Source organism: Callospermophilus lateralis, chromosome 3 (genome assembly GCF_048772815.1).
Source record: "Callospermophilus lateralis isolate mCalLat2 chromosome 3, mCalLat2.hap1, whole genome shotgun sequence".
NCBI classification, from domain to species: Eukaryota; Metazoa; Chordata; class Mammalia; order Rodentia; family Sciuridae; genus Callospermophilus; species Callospermophilus lateralis.
In genome coordinates this window covers 99,580,527-99,601,735 of record NC_135307.1, presented here as the reverse complement: position 1 = coordinate 99,601,735, position 21,209 = coordinate 99,580,527, and the positions used below count along the sequence as shown (strand labels likewise).

The 21,209-nt window shown below is 34.0% G+C and overlaps 1 protein-coding gene across 2 annotated transcripts in view; it reads right to left on the bottom strand.

Annotated features, from left to right (window-relative positions):
- Positions 1-21,209, bottom strand: part of Unc13c (unc-13 homolog C) — a 539,205-nt gene that overhangs the window by 107,960 nt on the left and 410,036 nt on the right. For both annotated transcript variants that reach the window (XM_076848586.2, XM_076848585.2), the window contains 4 exons: positions 17,633-17,759; positions 9,872-9,968; positions 8,951-9,094; positions 318-395 (listed from right to left, as the gene is read on the bottom strand). In XM_076848586.2, coding sequence (XP_076704701.2) covers positions 318-395; positions 8,951-9,094; positions 9,872-9,968; positions 17,633-17,759 — 446 coding nt within the window. The remainder of the gene's footprint in view (positions 1-317; positions 396-8,950; positions 9,095-9,871; positions 9,969-17,632; positions 17,760-21,209) is intronic.

Genomic DNA, 21,209 nt, shown 5'->3' with positions numbered 1-21,209 from the left:
ATACTTATCAATTTTAACTTCCTAATTCTCAGATCCCATTATTTATAGAGTATGTGAGTTTTCAATGATATATGCTCATCTTGTTTCTTATCAACATGGAAAACCCAAAGGTTTTGAGACACTTTTCAACCTTCTTGTGAACCCTGTATTGAAACCAATTTGAGTCTACTAGAGATATTTTCAAACAATTTCTTGGGATCCCCATTTCTTATTGTCCTGTATGAATAAAGAAATTAATAATTTCTCTTGCTTCCTCAAAACTGGAAGAAGTAAATCTCAATGAGAGATAACTTGAAAGTCAAAACAGTTTTACTTACCACATTTTCTTTATCACAATATGAACTGAAATCACTTGACACAATTGCTGCATACTGGACCAGAACTTTATTGATAGTCTAAGAAAGAAAAACACTGTGAAATTTATTCTGGCAAGTATGCAGTTTTACATGTACTATATAGGCTAATTCAAGGTCAAACTTAAGTGTTTTCAGCTGAAAGGGAGCCATCAACAGTGATTAAATCTAATCATTATTAAAAAAAAACTTCAATCAAAGTATCATATTTACTTGATAATTTGTCATAGTTCTGAGTACATTTGAAATATTCCACATGAATCCATCCTATTTTAATATAATTTGCTCCACTGCAAAATGCTTTATTTTCTATTACTCAGAATATACATTGGCCATCTCATGACAACCTCCAACATGCTGTGTCTTACTATGTAGTGGTCTTTAATGGTTCCCCTTCCCATTTTTAAATAGATAATATTATGCTCTGTATCATCTTCCATACCTGTCATGCCAAATTTATCTGTAGTGGTCATTTTATCAACATTCTCCATTTTTTTCTAAGTACCTGATTTATGTACACATTACTTAGTAGTGACTATTTCAGTGATAGTGAATCATACTGAGAGTATCAAAAACCATTCCTTAAAACCCAAATGTTAGGGCTGGGGTTGTGGATCAGCAGTAGAGAACTTTCCCAGTGCATGCGAGGCCCTGGGTTCAATCCTCAGCACCACATAAAAATAAATAAATAAAAACAAAGGCATTGAGTACAACTAAAAGAAATAAATATTTTTTTAAAACCCCAAATGTTAGCTTTTGTTATGTCATACTATCCTATATCTTGATACATTTACCACTTTTTACTATTATAATTTGGATATGAAGCATTGCCAAAGGCTCTTGTGTTGAAAATTTGGTCTCTGATGCAGCAATATTCAGAAGTGGAATTTTGGGGGAGTAATTTGCTCATGAGGGCTGTAACCTCATCAGGGGATTAAACCACTGACAGATGAATGGACTGAGAGGTGGTGGAAACTAGAGGTGGTAGACCTGGTTCAAGAAAGTAGTCACTGAGGTTGTGACTGGGAAGGGTATTTGCTGTTATAGCCTCCTTTGTACTTCCCTTTTCTTCCCTTCTCTGTCTCTCTACCTCTCTCTTCTCTCTCTCTGCTTCTTGGCTTACTCTGTCATGCCCTTCTACCATGATATTTTGTCTTACTCACCCTTAGACCTAAAAAAATGGAGCCATCTAAGCATGGGCTGAAATCTCAGAAAGCATGAGCCAAAATAAACTGTTCCTCCTTTAAGTTGTTTTTGTCAGGTATCTTGGTCACAGTGACAAAAAGCTGACTAACACCTTTACAACATTATTTGTAACCATTTCTGAGTCTAAGAATGCCGTCCGCTTCCATTAATTATGGAAAACTGAAAAATGAACAAACTAAGTTCACCAAATTTTATTGCAATTATGGAAATATGTGTCAATAAGTTTGGATCCTACTACTTTAACATGTAGCTTAAAGTGTCATAAGCCAAATGTGGATGTGATTTTCTTAGAAAAGATGAAGCAAAAGTAACAGTAGAAACATGTCATCTCTTTTTAGAAGAAAGTCTAAATAAAAACATCTTTATTTACTTTTTTGTGTAATATATAATGCCTGAAGATATTTTTGTTTTTGTTTTTAATTCAAAATCAACTATGAGAGATATTCCAAAGTCAAGCTAACAGAAAGTGTTTATTCTATAAACGTCAATGCACCAAATGTGACTATAAGTTTGTTTATAGGCTTTTAAAATCACAATGAGAATCTGGAATTGGGACAATATGTAGACAGAAAATTGATATTTTTTAGAAGTATGTGGTAATGTGACAATATGCATCAATTTAAATAGAAAGTTAGTCTTGAGAAATATAAGAGCTTATCAAGCAGCAGACCAACATATTTGGGAAAACAGATGGTTGATCAGATTGAAATATCTTCTAAACACGTATCTTCAAATTTTACTTTAGACATAATGCTGAATTACTAGGGGCTTTCTTAAGGAGTTCTCATTCCTTTGTACATATGAACATTACTCTCAAGTTATAATTTCTTAATGGCAGAGTCACCTGTAGGAATCATTTCACTATATTGCAAGAACAAACATAGGTCATATTCTTGACTTTAGGAGCTTGTTGCAAGTCAGACATTGTAACTTGCTCAGGATAAAGTTTGGGATACACAAAAATCCCCTGGGTGACTTGCTGAACAGGTCGTTTTTGTTTATTTGCTCATTAATTTTTCTGGAGAAAAAAAGGAGAATCTAGACCTCAATTTACAATTATCCTCAGTGAATCCCCTATATTCTACCACTTTGCTTTACATCATAGAAAAACCCTAGTCCCTTGAATTTATGTGTGGAATAAACAATCCTGGGATCTCACATTCACTAGCCTAAGAATGCCAATGGAAATAAGGCAGGATGGACTGGAGGTAAAGAAAATTGCACAGTCTTATGGGATACAGTTTAAGACAATGTGCCTGCAGAGTGGCAATTATAATGCTGTAATAGCTCCTGGATATTCTTTACTAATATGCAAAGTATACTTGATTCAAAATGTGCAGTGCATATTTTAAGGGCAACTTCAATTTCATTTTAATTTATTTAATGAAATAAAATCACTACCAGACAGTTGTCTCCTAATACTAATACATATGTAATGCCTCTTAACTCATTGGTTTTCAGAGTGCAGCTCTGGGATCAGCAGCACCATAAGCATCACCTGGAAACAGCTGGTCCCATCCCATATCTGCAGTTAGCAATTTTGGAGTTGAGCCCCTGTAGTCTGGGTCTTAAACAAACCTCCAAGTGATTTTTGACCATATTAGTTTGAGAACTACTGTCTTAACTAATACATGGGAAGGCAGGGGTAACTATAGAAGGGGTCCTAAGAAAGACCTGTATATGAGTTTAGGTTATGATTACCTTTGGGGGACTGGGCTATAGAAGTGAGAACAGTGCAGAGAGACCACACACAGCCTAGTGGGTATGTTTGTATCTTGTTCCATAATAAAATACACTTTATATGAAGAAATGATCATGAGAAGTAGAGGGTTCTTTTACAGATGCAGACAAAAAAATTACTATTCCAAGAGCTCCATATTTAAAAAAAGATGAAATTCTAATAGGATTGTGGCAGTAGAAGCCAATGATTCTGCTGCATTTAAAGGATCAGACAGGCTGACTAAAATATCTCCCAGCCTCAATCAGTTCTGATCTGACATGCAGCTACTGGTGTAGCATCGAGTGGGATAGGCATCAATTACCCAGACAAAGGCTCTGTGGTTTTCTGAGCTAACACCACACTAGTAGGAGTGGGCTGAATAGCTTGTTAACACTCCAGTAGTTCCATCTATTGCATTGCTCTTATCAGTGAGTTAAGAATTCTGGATCAAAACGTACCTTTCATTCACATTTTATGCATGTAACAGTACAGTATTAGATCAATGAAAGGAGGACAGGAAGACTGTCACATCAATTCACCAACAGCAGAACTGTAACTTGGATGCCTTATGTTCTGTATTTTAACACATCCAAAATATGATAGGGCACCCCAATTCTTCCACCACAGATGCCCAGGTTTGGCCTTACAAGTAAAAATAGTGAGATTCTCTTCCTTAGCTCACCAATTTATTTCTGATCACTTCAGGATGGAATGCAGCGTAATGGTTAAAAGCATTGCATGCATACCATTTTTAGGTGGGTGCTTTGTTTCTATAATTTAAATATTTTGAGCCTGTGCCATCATTTGAAACTTAGGGAAGATAACAGTATCAATTTCACAGGGTTGTTGTGAAGAATAAGTGAGACACCCTATATACAATGATTAGCATTTTACAGACTTAATATATTGTTATTATTAATTTTGAAACTAGTATAAGGTTCCAGAAGACCAGGAATAGAAATGCATGTGCTTTGTTCACCATAATATCTCCATCTGGAAAATAGAAAAATTTATATGTAGGACAATCAGTTAATATGAGTTGTTTTTAAGTAATATTAATGGTATCATTATTTAATATCACCTTTTAAAATCAAACTCCCCGTACTTGTTAAGAGCAACAACATGATCACAGGAGTAGTCACCCACTTGGTGAGTCAGGTCAGCTTCTGAATGTCCCTTGTATGAAATTTGTAGCATCTTGTTTGGCATCTTAATCAGTCTTATAAATTCTTTAGAAGAAATAATCATCCCTGAAACTCCCATTTTTTGAGGGTGAAATCTTCTAAAATATCTGCAGGCATCATTAATATGTCTTATTTCTAGGAGATGGTTTAAATCAGTATAAATTCCAAGAAGAGAATGAATGCATTTTCTGTGTATTTTGATATGAGTGTTCCAGTCCTAAGAGGGTAGAGTGTTTGAGACTAATAGTGACATCTTATGGAATTAAAACAAGAAAAAGCTCCAAAGGTCTGCAGTTATTATAAAATAGCAAATTATATTAATCACAAACTTTTATCTCTATCTAATTTTTACATAGATACAAATTATAGATAAAAAGGCTGACACTGGAAAAAAGAATCCAAATGATGTTTATGTATCCTTTCATTTGTTTAATTTATTTTTCTTTTTAAAATCTATTTTGCATTTTAAGACACCATGAGAGTTAAAATAATACTGACATGATTTTTTAAAATCATTCTCACAAAATAGAATCTCTATTTCAATGCAAAACACAAATTTCTTTCCAAGGAAGTGTTTTTCACTATTAAATTATTTATCTGTGATAATGATTAGATATTGTTGAATTCCTATACATTAAAAATATTTTACTTAGTTGAAATTTTTATTGTGCCAAAAAACACACATTTTCTCAGTGGCGCATACATGGAACTTAAATCTTTTCTTCTTGCTTCAGTGAATGTTTCTTAAGTGTGATTCTGATGGGATCTGTCTATACCCTCTTATCCCAAAATGGCTGGATTGGGCTCAGTCTGGCAGCTTCAGAAAGCTGAGTTGTTCAGGGGAATTGTTCAGGACCTTGGCCTGGTTAGCATTCCTCCTTTCTCACATTACTTCCATGTCTTCTGCCATTACCTGCTGCCTGGTTCCTCCAACAATGAATTTTCTGCTGTACTTGTCTGATGTGCACAACTACAATAGTATGTTACTAAATATATACACTCAGAGTTTTGAATTCTCATATGATCCTTCATCTGCTACAGGTTCTACAGTTCCAAGAATAGTATGTGACATACTTTCTCAAACACTATATTCCTAATGACCTTATTTCATTCATTTTTTGTATTTACCCAACATTCAGCTTTTAGAATAATTCTTTTATAGATTTTATCCTATTAGGGGACTGTTATCATCTAATACCAAGAAAGTCCTCTCTAGGAATAATCCAAATAAATGTTTTTTTAGTTATTATCTTAAAAAGTAGAGGATTACTTGAGTCTTCCTAAATAATAGGTACAAGGATATGAGTTGAACGTATTTCATGGCAAAAAATATTGTAATAGAGTTTATGCTGACAGTTTACTTAACAGTCTTCATGACTGCACATTTTGTGCTGGCTAGTCTTTTAGCCTGTTCTTTGAGGTTCTTTACAATGTGGACCTAGTTTTCCCATATTATTTTGTGAGCCTTCTGGGCTTGACTTACCCCATGGTTTCTCCTTGTGGGGACCTCTTAGGCTAAATTTCTTTTGCCACAGAGTGGTGAAGATATCTTACAGGGTCATTCAAAAAAGGTTTGAAGTTTTATGACACAGAATTAAATCTTTGTAGTGTAAAACTATGGAATTTCTGAATTTAATTGTTACCTTAGCATAACTCTGTCTTATCACAGTTAATAAAGATGCTATCTCCTGCAAGACATCTTTCCTAATTATCTGTGAGAGAATCTGGTTAAACTTTTCTAAGAGTTAAGCCTATCTCTAACCTCACTGACAGGTTCAGACCCAAACCTGCCATTCACAGTGGACCTTAACTTTTCAATGATAATGTCAAATGAAGATATGTAATTTGTATGTTTCTGGTTTAAAGCAGTTGCATGATCAATGTACATATCTGTTATGAGCTCAAATATGTTTCCTCAAGATTTTTCTGTTGAGGGGCTGGGGTTGTGGCTCAGTAGTAGATTGCTTGCCTAGCCTGTTTCAGGCACTGGGTTTGATTCTCAGTACTGCGTATAAACAAGTAAAATAAAGGTCCATTGACAACTAAAAAACAACAACAACAACAACAACAACAACAACAACAACAAACTTTTCTGTTGAACCCTGAGTCCTTCTCTAATTCCCAGTACCTCGGAATGTGACAGTATTTGGAGAAAAGTTTTTTTTTTTTTTTTTTTTTTTGGTATCGGGAATTGAACCCAGGGGCACTTAACCACTGAATCACATTTCCAGCACTATCTTTATTTTTTTATTTGAAGAGACAGGCTCTCACTAGGTTGCTCAGGGCACCTTTAAATTGCTAAGACTGGCCTCAAACTTACTATTCTCCTGCCTCAGCTTCCCAAACTGCTGGGATTATAGGCATGCACCACCACACCCAACTGGAGAAAGATAATTAAGGTAAAATGACACCTCTATGATGGACTCTAATCCAATCTGTCATCCTTAATTTGAATACAAAGACATCAGCCATACCTTGTACTCAGTGGAAAGATCATGTGAGGACATAGTGAAAAGGTAGGCCATCTACAAACTAGAGAGAGAGGCCTCAGAAGAAACCAGACTTGTGGATACCTTGATCTTAGGCTTCTGGCCTTCAGAACTGGGCAAAAATAAATTTCTATTGTTTAAGATGCTTAGTATGTGGCATTTTGTTATAGCAGACTTCATATCTAAGAACTAATACATCTTAAAAAGTACAAAATTTAAACTGGGTTTTGTCATTTCCCTATTTTCTAACATGTCAAAATACACACACACACACACACACACACACACACACACATTTCAACCTCTCTGATCCTCTGATTATAGCATTTGAATTTGTCACAGTTGTTTACAGTTTTGATCTTCCTACTGTAAGTTTTCTTCAGATAGAGATTATGCTTATTCACTACTACCCCATTATAACATTAATAGGTGTTCAAGTAATCAGTTAGCTCTCACTGAATGAACATCCAAAACCTCAGTCATCATTCAACCCATGGAGCCAGACTTACATTTAGGTTGGTCAGACACAGGAATGTGTAGATAGTTCCTCTAAATTCCTACCCTGCTCAACAATCCCCCAATGTTTAGTGTTACCTAAATTAGCCAAAAGATTAAGTCTAAACTTCACCTGTATAACAGAAATCTTCTAGTGATGAGCCCAGCCTAATTCCATCTTAAGATGGGAGCCATCTCATCACAAAGTCATGAAAAGTTAATTTCTGTTTTACTATAAATTACTGCAATTTCTAAACTTGCTTGGAATGCCAGCCTGTGACTTGAACTCACCCATGCCTGGCTTTCCCTGACCAAACAACAACCCTCTCTAAAACCTTAGCAGCACCTCATAAATTCTGGTGTTGGGATCTAAGTTTACTCCCTAACTTGAAATTTCGAACCATTTAGATCATTAACCTACTATCTGCCTTTGTATTGTGCTTGTCAAAATCCTGTTATCTCTAAGTTCCTCTAACCCACGGATTTCAGGAGAGACAGTCCCGTTGGTCAGAATTACAAGCTTGCTTTAATTTGATTTAAAGTTGGAGTCGGTGGACTTTTTTTTTTTTTTTTTTGCTTTGTGGTTTAACAAAGATCAGAGCCTATTTTCATTCCCCCAACTTTTCGTTTTCCTGAAAAAAATCTTCTTCCTCTGCCCTTGCCCTCATGTTCAACTTTACCTCTTATTTTGTACCTGCTGTTTCTCTGGGTTAGAATACTTTTCTAACCTTTAAGGCTTCCATAAGCCCTACTTTTACCATGAAGCTTCTATTTCAGCTGTCAGCAGATTTCCTTCCACTCGATTTAGGGTAGATCCTACCACGCTCAAGGCTGAATTGTGTCCCCTTTCTTGTCATCTTCTAATTATTTTATGGTATATGATTTTTTGGGGGGTAAGATTTGATAGACAGAAGCTGCTTCTTTTCTTTCTTACATTTTCCTTGAAAATATTGGCAAACTTAAAAGCACACAGTAAGCTGCCTTACATTTTGAGAGGCAAAAAAGGCCTTAGGAGAAATTTGGTTGACCAAAATCAATCTGTCACATAAGAAAACTAAATTCATCAAAATCAATTTTGTTCAGATTCACATGACACTTATTGGCTGATTTATAATCAGAACTCAGTTTTTATGACTCCAAGTTCACTCTATCTTTTACTATGCAACAGGATCTGCTAAAATACATTTTCCATTTATATATAAAATGCCAAGGCTTACTTTCAGCTAGAAAGTACTATATTTGAAACAGAACTAATTTGGCCATCTATGATAATCTCTTCATTTATAATGACTAAGTCATCCATGTGAATAATAAACAGGTTTTGTAACATGATAAATCTGCACTGAAGAAACAGGAAATGTTTGAGTTCAGAAGACAAATGTGGAAACAACTGAATCTGCTAGTAGACAATTACAACTTGAACTGGGGCAGTTGTGTCAAATAAGACTGCCACATTTTTCAGGTTCAAACAGCCCTGGGAAAAATTCATTCCATTCAACCTACCTTTGCAAATCTTCTCATTAAGTGAGATAATGCCTCAGGATTAGGGCATTCCAGTTTCTTAATAATCTCGAAGCTCTGATTAAGCTGAGCAAAGACATCAACCACGGAGCAAGAGAAGAGTGCATGATCAGACGTCTGCTGGAACTGAAGAGGGAAGAGGTGAAATCATCATTAAGCATACTGGGATGTTACATCACACGAACAAATGAATCTCCCAAATTATGCACCAACATTTTCTAGGTATAAAATGCTTACTTTCAAATAGTTCAACTAATTTTCTGGAAAGTACAATTGTACTAATTTCATGGGACACGCTGCTGCTAATTGCTTTTTCCAAAATTGAGGATGTGGTTCTTCCAAATATTTCCCTCTTAAGGGCCATTAGAATAGTTTTGCGAGCTGGTTGTCACTCAGGACATTTGAGAATTGTTGCAGAGTAATGGGAGGACATGTGTTTCTAATTTACAAATCCTGAAATGCTTCCAGGATGCCAAGGAAATTAAGTACAAGCCTGGGGAACTTGTAAAGTCTGACCTGTTTCAGAAGAAAAGAAGAATCTTGCGGTGTTGGTTGGATGTGGGGGAGAGGGAATAAGGGTGATGAAGCTTTTTGTTCCTTTGTTTTTAATTCAAGCAATTTCCTAGAATTCTGACCAGTCTTTTGAAATTTTTTTAAAATTATCTTATGCATTGGAGTAGGAAAGGTAGCAGAATACAACAGTTACTATTATGGTATTATGTAAAAATGTGGATGTGTAACCGATGTGATTCTGCAATCTTTGTAATGTTTTGAATAACCAATAAAAAAAAATTAAAACGAAACTCAACTAATAACAATGAGCCTAACAATTCCTGTCAGCTTAAAGGTGAGTAATGTGATGGAATTATAGCAATAAGCAAACATAAAGTAATTTAAACTCACTCCATCTTTTTTATCTCTTCCCAGTGCTCCATGAAGGAATTCCATTGACACATCTTCATTTTCATCTAGCCACTGCATAACAAAAGGTTCAAACCACCTAAAAAATATTAAAGATGTTACATACCACACAGGGCATTATTTGCATGTTCTTAACAGGAATGCTGTTTTTGTTTTTTTTTCTGGTATGATAATACAGAAGCAAAAACCTCCTGTCATTCTCCTTTTCCATTTTCTTCTTCAGATGTCTTTACCTTTATTTCATCAAATACATTCCTCTCTCTTTTTCCTTCAATTTCTGTGTCTTTCATTGTTCTTCCCATGCTACCTCAAATCTGCTGAGTTCTCAAAACCTACCCTGCAATTCCCCTACAATTAATTCAAATTCCTATAAAGCATCCACCTTGTGTGCTACATCCCCTACCATGCCATTCCAATATTTCTTACTTCTATTTCATTGAGTATCTATGCATACACACAAATATCCTGTACTATGTAATATTCTGACTTCTTACTTATGATTTAGAATCCATCTATAATGTTTTTTGAGAACAGTTTAAGTTCCTTTTCTATATGGATGCCCTGTTGATCCAGCACCATTTAACACTCTCCATTCTACCACAATGAATTAAGATCTTTGATGGAAATCAGGTGATGGCACATGTATGAGTCTATCTCTGAACTACCTTCTTCCTCTGGTTCATTGTCATTTGATAACACCACACTTAGTTTTACTGTATCTTTTTAATGAGCCTTGATAACCAAAGAGTAGTTTTCCAGCTTTTCAAACTTCCTCTTTCAGATGTCTGAGAATTCTTAGCCCTTTGTATTTTACATGCATTTTTAATGAACTTATCAATTTTCACAAAAATAACTTTTAGAATTTTCATAGGATTACATTAAATCTGTCAATGTGGGAGAACTACCATTTTTATAATAATTGAACTATTTAGGAATATTGTAGATTTTATTCAGCACATCTTAAATTTCTCTTAGTAACATGCTCTAGTAGTTTGAAAATAGGGCTTGCATAGTCTTCCTCACATTTATTTCTGGTGATTTCAATGTTTATTTAAGTGGTATGCTTTATATATAATTTACTAATTGTGACCATAATTTACTAATTATATTACATTTACTAATTATATTAATTTTTTTTACTAATTAATTTTTTACTAATTAATTTTTTTACTAATTAATTTTTTTTTACTAATTATATTAATTTTCTTATACTTTCTTTTGAATTTTCTAGGTGCACAACTATCTCATATGCTAATAAAATAGCATCATTATTTGTTGTTTACAGTCATAATTTCTATTCCTTTTTTTGGTGCTAGGGATTGAATCCAGGGCTTTCTGCAAGCGAGGCAAGCACTCTACCACTGAACTATATCCGCAGCCCAGCAATCACACTTTTCCATTCCTTTCTTGTCTTATTGTATTGCCTATGATTTCTAGTACAATGTTAAATAAGAACAATATTATAAGATATGTCTCTCTCTTTCTTTTCTTAGCCATACTGGGGATTGAGCCTACAGTGCCTCATGCATGCCAGGCAAACGCTACCACTATATCCATAGCCTTTTAAAATTTTATTTCAAGACAAGAAATTACTAAGTTGCTGAAGCTGACCTGCAATTTGTGATTTCCAGTAGCTGAGATTACAGGCATGTGCCACCATGCCTGACCAGATATGTCTCATTCTTGATCTTAAGGGGAAGCTTTTAAAATTTTATCAATAAACATCATGTTTCTGTGGTTGTTTTCTTACTGCTGTTATTTTGAAGAGGGTAGCTTTTTGTTAGATTTAGATAGTTTCCTTCCATTCTTAACTTGGTAAGATATATATTTAACCAATTAATTTTTATTTTATCAAATTATTATTCTATGTCTAGTATAATGATTATAGGGATTTTCTCCTTTACTCTTTAAAACAGGGTGAGTTACACTGATTTCTCAATGCTTAACTGATCTCATATCCCAGGAAGAAATTTTATTTGGTGATATTATATTAGCCTTTTATAAATTACTGGATTCTATTGGCTCACATTTCATTAAAGTTATTTTTAAAACTATATTCATGAGATAAATTGTACTCTTCTTATCCATATGTTTTGTGTTCTCAATAGGTTTTAGTAGCAAGAATATGCTGGTTTCAAAAGAGAAAAATGATTTGAGTTTTCCTGTGTTCTCTGGAAATTTGGAACAGGTGTGATATTTCTTCCTTAAACATTTGTAAGAATGACATTTGGACCTGAGATTTTATTTGTGAAATTATTTAGTTAAGTATTCAATTTTAAAAATAGTTATAGTCTTATTAGATTTTACATTTTTCTCATGTCAACTTAATAAGTTTTATTTGAAAAATTTGTGCATTTTGTCTAAAAATTTGTGCATTTTGTCTAAATTTCTAAATGTATGGAGAAAATTATTTTCTATTTTTCTTGTTTTAGGATCTTTATTGTGCCCTTTTCCAAAGCTAGTGATTTGTGACATTCTGTTTCTCTTTCCCATTGTCCTTACTAGGGCTTTTTCAATTTTATTAGTCTTTAAAAACCATCTTTGGCTTAACTAATTTCTCCCATTTTTTTCTATTTCATTTTTACATCAGGTCATATTGACTATTTTCTTTCTTTTACTTTTTTTTATTTAATTTTCTGTTTTTAAGATTTCATCCAATGGTAAAACCATGTGATTGATTGTATTGTATAGTTTGTCTTTGTGAGCTAGTAAATTTTATATAGGCATGTTTGTGAGTATGCAGGTGTGTATACAATAATGCCTACAAAAATCATGGAATCTCTGGATAATTAGATATGGATACACTGATATTGGTTCATAGCTTATAGCCTGACATCTCCAAGTAAGCTTTTTTTTTTTTTTTTTTTTTTTTTTGGTATTAGGAATTGAACCTAGAGTGCTTTACCACTTAGCTATATCCCCGGTCCTTTTTATTTTTTATTTTGAAACAGAGTCTGGATAAGTTGCTTAGGACCTCACTAAATTGCTGAAGTTGGCTTTGAACTTAACAAACCTCCTGTCTCAGCCTCCCAAATCTCTGGGATTACAGGTGTACACCACTGTTCTCAACACACTATTCTTATTGTTTAAGCTTTATTAATGATTTATTGGTCTGAATGTTCACTCCATTGCTGAAGAAACATAATATCCAAATAGAAGGGTGAATCTGCTGATATTTTTCTTTTACTTGTGACAATCTTTTGCTTAATGTATTTTGCTAATGTTATATGATTCATGAAAATTTAGAATTGATATACATTTTGTTGAACTGCCCCTTGGATCCTCATGAAATATTTTTTTCTCAAAGTATTTTTTTTTTTATTAAAAAATGCCCTCAGGGGCACTTTACCACTGAGCTACATGGCCAGTTCCTTTTTTTTTTTTTCCCTTCCTTTTTTTGAGATAGGGTTTCACCAAATTGCAGAGGGTCTTGCTACGATGTTCCTGAGGTTGGCCTTGAATTTGTGATCCTCCTGCCTCAGCCTACTGAGTCACTGGGATTACAGTCTTGTGCCACTACATCAGCTCTTAAAGTATTTTTATTTTAAAGTATATTTTGTTCAATATTAGTATAGCTGCATTACCTTTCTTTCAATTATTGTTACTAGCTTTTTATTAACCCCGGGAGCCTGGTACTTTTTTTAAGGGTTTTATCATCCTTTTGGTTCCAAACACTTTTTAATGATGTACCTGTAGGCAGTTTTCTTTGCATCATCCTGTTTAGGATTTACATAACTTCTTGAATTTTGGCTTAATGTTTCTCATAAATTTTGTAAAATCCACACCTAGTATTTTTTAAACACTGCACTAGTACAGTCATGATTTGCTTAACGAGGAGGATATGTTCTGAGAAGTGCATCAGGCAATTTCTTCATTGTATGAGCATCCTAGTGTAGTTACTAGTTTGTAGTCCACTACACACCTGGGTTGCATGACATACCACCATGTGTACAATCTATCAATGGACAAAACAATTTTTTTGTGTTGCATGATTTGTGGTCTCATGTCTTTGTTCTTTTTAAGTGCTTAATTATTTGTATATTAGCCCTTTATACTTTGTACCAGATAGCACTTGTTTCTTTTTTTCCCTATACTTTGAACTTCTTGTTTCTCTCTGTTTTCACATAGATATTTCCTTCAAATCTATCTTCTAATTATTTTTTGTCCTTTTCTGCTGTTTACAATCAGCTCATAACATCATATATTATATTTCTAATTTCATGTTACTTTAGTTCTATAATTTCTATTTTATTTTTCCTACAGGTTCAATTTTTTTTTCTGTTGAAATTTCAAACATTTTAGAAGTATACATTAAAGATTAAAGTCTGTGTCTGGTACGTCTAATTAAATACCTGCATTTTCTCTTAGATCCTAGCCATTCAGGTCCTGTTGCCTTTAATTTTTTGTTAAATATTATATGTTGTCTATGAAATACTGTGGACCTTTTGTTGATCATTTACTCCAGAGAGGATTTTTTTTTCCTTTTAGTCAGAATTCAGGGAGACTATCTTGATCTAGACAGGCTGGGTTTCATGGTCTATTTCTAGTTTGCTCTTATTTCTAGGACAAAGCCCTCCAGGGATTTCACCTAGAGGCCCTGAGTGTTTAAAATATTCCTTCTTTTCTAATAAGGCTTGACCTCTAACTTTTGTCCCTATAGTGCTGTAAGACTGCCAAAATTTCCTTTTAGTTTTCAATCTCTCACTTTCTACTTGATTTTTTTCTGCCTAAATCTCTACACATAGGCAGGTGAGGATCAGAAAATACTTCAAGGGGAAACTACATGTACAATCCTATGTTCCTGTCTATGTAGTTCCCATTTCTTTCCGATCTTGACCCCATGAGTCCATGCAGCCTTTACATCCCTGTACGCCATTATTATTATTATTATTATTATTATTATTATTATTATTATTTGTAGCCCAAGGAGATTGCTCCAAATTCTTTTTTTGGCCCAGAGATCTCTATTGCAAATTGGGAAATATATGTGGGTGGGGAGCTCAGGGGAAAAGCTGCACCATGCAGTTGCCTGCTTGGTGCACTTCTCTTTTCTCAGGGACCCGAATGTCTACATCCTGGACTGCTTTGTGATGCTTTTTAATCTTATTCACATTTTACAGTTGGTCTTCAGTGAATGTTATTATTCAGCTTTTAGTTTAGTGTAGTAAGTCTAGGCAGAGCCAGAAGCAGGCTCTGGCAAATAGCTCTTTTGTTTTACTCTCCTTTTCCCAATGATACCACCAACTGCTTAGGCGCACATACTTCATGTTTAATTCCTCATTATTTTATCTCCATATGCATTTAGTTGACAAATTCTATAAATTCTATTATTAAAAATTCTATCCCACATATCTTTACTCTTTGCATTCTCACTTCAACCATTCTATATTATTAATATAATCTTTAAAAATATAAAGTATAAAATACACAGGACAGCCCCACAAAAAGAACTTTCCAGTCCAACATATCAGTAGTGCTGAGGGTGAGAAACTCAACTGCAACCCATGAACTGATATCTTTTCCACCCTGCAACCAGTATGTAATAATGCAGCAAATTTACTGCAGTCAATATGTCTAGGTAGGAAAGCAGGGAAAAGAAGATACTGGCTTATGCAAAGATGAGATTCTGCTAAGAGGCACTGTGATGGACCTGAAAGGGAAGTTCCTCCACTAGATCCTGGTACCACTCTCAGTGGGGAAGTCCCTTGTCCTTGATCCTCTGTGGTCACTGGGTCTGTGTTCTGGAAGTTCTTCCTTTATTTTATTTATTTTTTTATTTTTATTTTTTTCATCTTTCATACATTTGATTCAAGTGAGTTATGCACTTCCATTTTTACCCCAAATACAAATTGCAGAATCACATCAGTTACACATTCACAATGTTTACATAATGCCATATTAGTGACTGTTGTATTCTGCTGTCTTTCCTATCCCCTACTATCCCCCCTCCTCTCCCCTGTGTATTTTATAATGTTCAGCAGCCCTCCTGGCCTCTGCACACTAGTTGCCAATTGTATCCACCTCACTCCCTCAATTGTGTCAGTCAAAACGTTTTCAGACATTCCACAAAAACCACCTCTGGTTGAGAATTATTGGGCAACAGGATAATATGGAGAGATATCAAGACCAGATCGAGAATCCTGTGCATTAACTGGGAATCCTGTATTTTGAATTTAATGCAGTGACTGGGTGGGATTTTAGGTTTTCTTTCTTGGTGAGGGAATGAGCATATTATTTGTTTGCAAAAAATAAAGGATGAAATGGTGAAAAAAAATAAAATATAAAGTATATGGTTTTATTTTATATTTGTATTTTTGATTGATGAAGATGTATATATTTACTACGTGCAAATGTTTTGAAATACGTGTGCATTATGGGATGCTTAAATCAAGCTGATTAACATATGTGTTACTTCACATACTTAAGACTTTTTATGGTGAGAACACATAAAATTGATTCTTAGCAATTTTTAAGAATACAATATGCTGTTATTAACTGTAGTTGCCATGTTGTATAATAGATCTTTAAAACTTATTGCTCCTATCTAACTGAAGTTTTGTGTCCTTTGACTAACATCTTCTCACCTCCCCTTCATAATTTTAGCTTTTAACCTTTCTTACTGCCCTACTCCACCTTATCCATGTCTGTTAGAGGTATATTAGAGGCTATTAATATGCCATCATTACATTGCTCATTACCTTCTAAATCTCTTTTCTGCCCCCCATTCTGTCTCTTCCAATTCCCACAAAGTTTAATGAATGCAGTACAAGCTTCACAGAATCTATTTACAATGATCTTTTTTCAAAATTATTTTTCCTATATCACTTTCTACCGATTTCATTTCTACTGACAGAATTAGACCTGTAAGCATGGATAAAACATGATTCAAAACATTCAAAACATGAAATACCCTGTCTCACTAGAATAACACTATTTCCTATGAACCATAGCCAACATATTTCAAAATATATGACTATAATCACAACTTTCATTTCTTTCTTAATGTTTTTCTCCCTTTTCTTGCCATAACCTGACCAACTTTTCAAAGTCTACATTAAATGCTATCCCATTCACAAATATCATGCAAAGTTCCCCAACAAGGGTAAGGTCTTTCTTCTCTGAGACCCTATGATACTTTGTTTATGCTCCTTAAGTTAATACTTGTTTCATTTGCCTTGCTTTTTCATGATTTTTGTACTTATATCTCCTGAGTATCAGACCCCTAGAGAGCAAGCTCTTCCTCTTTTGCATTATTGCCTTGTAGCACTTGGTATAGGGACATGCAAGAACCCTTAAATGAAATGTTATAGATTTCTAATGCATATAAAATTTACTGGCTAAATAATGATTTCCAATTTAGAAATGTGAATTTCTAAGATATATGCTCAAGTAAAAGAGAAAAATCTGATGATATAGATCAATATATAACCACTCTCATTAGGAAATCTTGCATTCTAGCACTTTCATAGAAGTAATGTCGTCATATAAACAATTTCTTAGTGTTTATTTCTTTCTCTCTCTGTGTTGAATATCCAAATAAAAGATACTTAAAAAATGCAACATCATTCAATTAAATATGGCTCAAAGAGATACAAATCTTTTAATGTTAACTTTATGACAGAACTGTCTGTTTTCAAATGAAAACTATGTGAGGCGATTTTAGTGCTACACAATTCAGCTGTAATTTTACAGAACTGTGAATTGAGAACAAACTGGGGGGGGGTGTTGAAAATCAGTACTTACAAGGAGTATTCAGGAACAGCATCCTTGAAGGCAGGAAGTTCGCGCACATATTCATTATAAAACCATTTAACTTTGAAATGCAAATTCATATAATCGGTGCTCTTGCATAATCGCTGCTTCTCATGTTCTATAACAGATAACATCAAACAATTAATAAAGTTTGGTTTGCCAACGGTGCTGCTGTACTCCAATCTACCTTTAGAGGTAGATTAGTGGTATTTATAACAAGAAGAGAAGAGTGTATTAGAGGTAAAGGCAAAGTAAATTGCTGAAGGCAGACCTGAAATTTCAAAATGCAAAAATAATGGCATCTCAAGCAACAATGTGAAATAACTTGAATGTTCTAATATGTCCTGCTAAAAAGGTGAGGATTTTGATAGGCTTAAAGAATAAGAGCATACTTAAGATTTTTCCATTTATCTGCAAATGTTCATATTTTGACTACTTTTAGCCAGATGCAAAGTGACAGAATAAGATGTCTAATCATGGATAAAACAAGATTCAAACTAGGCATCATATTCACTGATTAATACAGAACATGTGAATATGTAGATAACATTTCTGTCCTAATTATTTAATACTTAAAATATTAAGAAAGTTAAAAAGAAAAGATATCCCAATCAGCCATATAATTTTTTTTCTTTACCTTTTAAGTTCAACTAAAATTATTTTGCATCCTATAGCTTTTTCAATATTTTGTTAGAAGAGTTTTACTAATATGTGGCATTATTTTCCATCTTGCTTGAAAAGTGTAGCTTAAAACTGTTTTTATGACCTGGACTTACAAAAACTAGGGAGGAGAGATATGTAATAATGCTACCGAACATGTTGATTCCCCCCTGTCCCATATTATCTTGGCCAATTCTGGCTAAATTATAAACACAACCAAACTCAAACCCAAAATATCCCTAGCTATATTCAGGTTGACAATATGCTCTGAGAAGTTCTGGTGGAGATCTATGATTCTCCACTAAGCTCAAGGCTTTGATTCATAGTAAAAACATTCTATATTACATTCTGGGCTGAATTCTGAAAATACTAATTGAAGCAATTAAATTGTTATGAAAAGATTTAGGTTATCCCTGTTTTCTAAAACCTGTCTATAGAGGGACTTAAACTCCTATTGTATACAAAAGAAAGATTACAACCCCAAATCAAACGTTTTAAAATGCTCTCAACAAAGATTAATTCAAGACAATATGTCAGGAGAAAGAGAGAGAAGCACAGATATATGTACTCACAAAGAAACAACAGTAATAAACTAGTACTTAAAAGCCAACCACCAAGCAAAATTATGAACAAGATGTTTTGCTTCAGCTATCTCCAAATGTATTTCATTCTTTTTCACCTTATTTATTTACTTATTTAGTTATAGGTGGACACAATATCTTTATTTTATATTTATGTGGTGCTGAGGATCAAACCCAGCGCCTTACGCATGCTAGGCAAGCGCTCTACTTCTGAGCCACACCCCAGCTCATCTTTTCACCTTTTGATGTTGGTTTTCTCCCAGCCTATCCTGTTAAATATCTAGTATCCCATCATTTCTTAAAAGAAAAAATTCATAGGTAGGAACTTAACACAATACTACCCTGCAAAACAACATGGTGAGGTCCTTACCCTTTACCCATACATTTAGAGGTCTCAACATATCACAAATTAACTGGCTCATGGCTCCTCAATCATGTGGGATCCCATTCTTGGTGCTGTAGAAAGCAAGCTGGAATGCTAAATATCTTCTCTCATGACGAGCAACACCTGAATTTATGATTAATACCCTCTGAACCCCAGAAAAAAAGCATTCTGGACCATCTTTTGCCCTAAGTTCTAAAACATAAAAGTTGACTGTGTCCAAATGCTACAAACTATGGCAAGCTGTTCCAGTACTGACCAATAGAAACACTGCTTTGGAGTGTGGGGAGAAACTTGCACTGTGAAAGCACATAGGTGAGGCATGTGGCAAACTAACATGCCAAGTTCTACCCTGGACAACTGAAATGTAATATATTGTTGCGTAATAAACTATGATTTTTAAGTTATGGCAAGCTGTTCCAGTACTGACCAATAGAAACACTGCTTTGGAGTGTGGGGAGAAACTTGCACTGTGAAAGCACATAGGTGAGGCATGTGGCAAACTAACATGCCAAGTTCTACCCTGGACAACTGAAATGTAATATATTGTTGCGTAATAAACTATGATTTTTAAGTTAATTAACACACATGTTTTACTTTTATTTAATTCCAACTAATGCTTCTGAAGGTATTCATGAATCAAAACGAATACACACGATAGATGGGGAATATTTTGAATAAAACATAATTCATATTACTTTTAGGTTTGTATATGTGTAGTTCCAGATGTAATATACATGAAATCTGATATTGATTTTCTGCCAATTAAATCGACATTGAATGCTAGAAGTGTAAATTGCTTTATATTTTAAAATTTAGATGCATGAACTTCAATTAAATTTTAACTCTAAAATATATTTTAAAGTTTACTTTAAATTACATCTATTAATAAAATATTCAGATCATGTTTATTTTTAATAAATATTGAGAATGCATGTAAAATGAGATTGTTTGAGATTCTTTTGAAAAAAAAAACAAACAGTGCAATTGGAGTTCAAAAAAAAAGAAAAAGAAATGTCAAGGTGAAGGTATCCTTTATTTTTCAAAATTATGGATGGTGTGACAAGGCATAATGCAGGAAAGACTGTGTTGTTTGGCATCTCTGTTAATGTAATGCAAAATATTTGGAAAATTTTTATTGTAACTGCATAGTGTTCTTTCTGAAATAGAAATGAAAAGGTGTATTTTCTACAAGAAAAATATGATTTCTGATTTATGGATATCCTTATTGAATAACCAAATATTATCAGTCCAAGCAGAAGACTCAAATAAGCATATTGAAAAATAAATTTTAACTTCGACATTTTGCCAACTTTCAAAATATTAAAACATAAGTGGTGTTACATACATTTTTTATCATATCAATAAGAAATTATACTCATTAATGTATAAAGAACATTTTACTTAACAATTTGGGAGCATGGTTTGTAAACTGTAAGTATTTAGGTATATTCTATGTGGGAGTCTATGTGTGCTCTTAGCTCTGCAAATGTTAGAAATGAGCCTGACTTAATATATTATTTCTCTAAGAATATTTGCATAGTATCAGAATTGTGAATGGAAGGGCAGCACAGTTTCATTTAATTCCAAAAGTATTTATTGAGGACCGTCTTGTGCAAGGCCATGTATGAGGCATTGGATATTTAAAATGAGGCTGCACGTCCTTGATCTGAGTTCCCTGAGAATAGGGAAGAAGGGTGACATACCATCAGTCCATTCAACACAATAGCAAGTGCCCCTGATTTGCAGGTTGAACAGAATGTTATTGTCTCCTGGAGAAGATGAATTTACCAAATTTTTGCTTTAAGTGAACAATTAAATAGAGAAATTATCTGCTAATAGTGATAGTGCATGAAGAGGAATTAGTGTCAAAGGAAACATTACATGCAGTAGGACCTCATCTTATTTAAAAGGGATAATACTTTAGACAGATGCATGCCTTCTG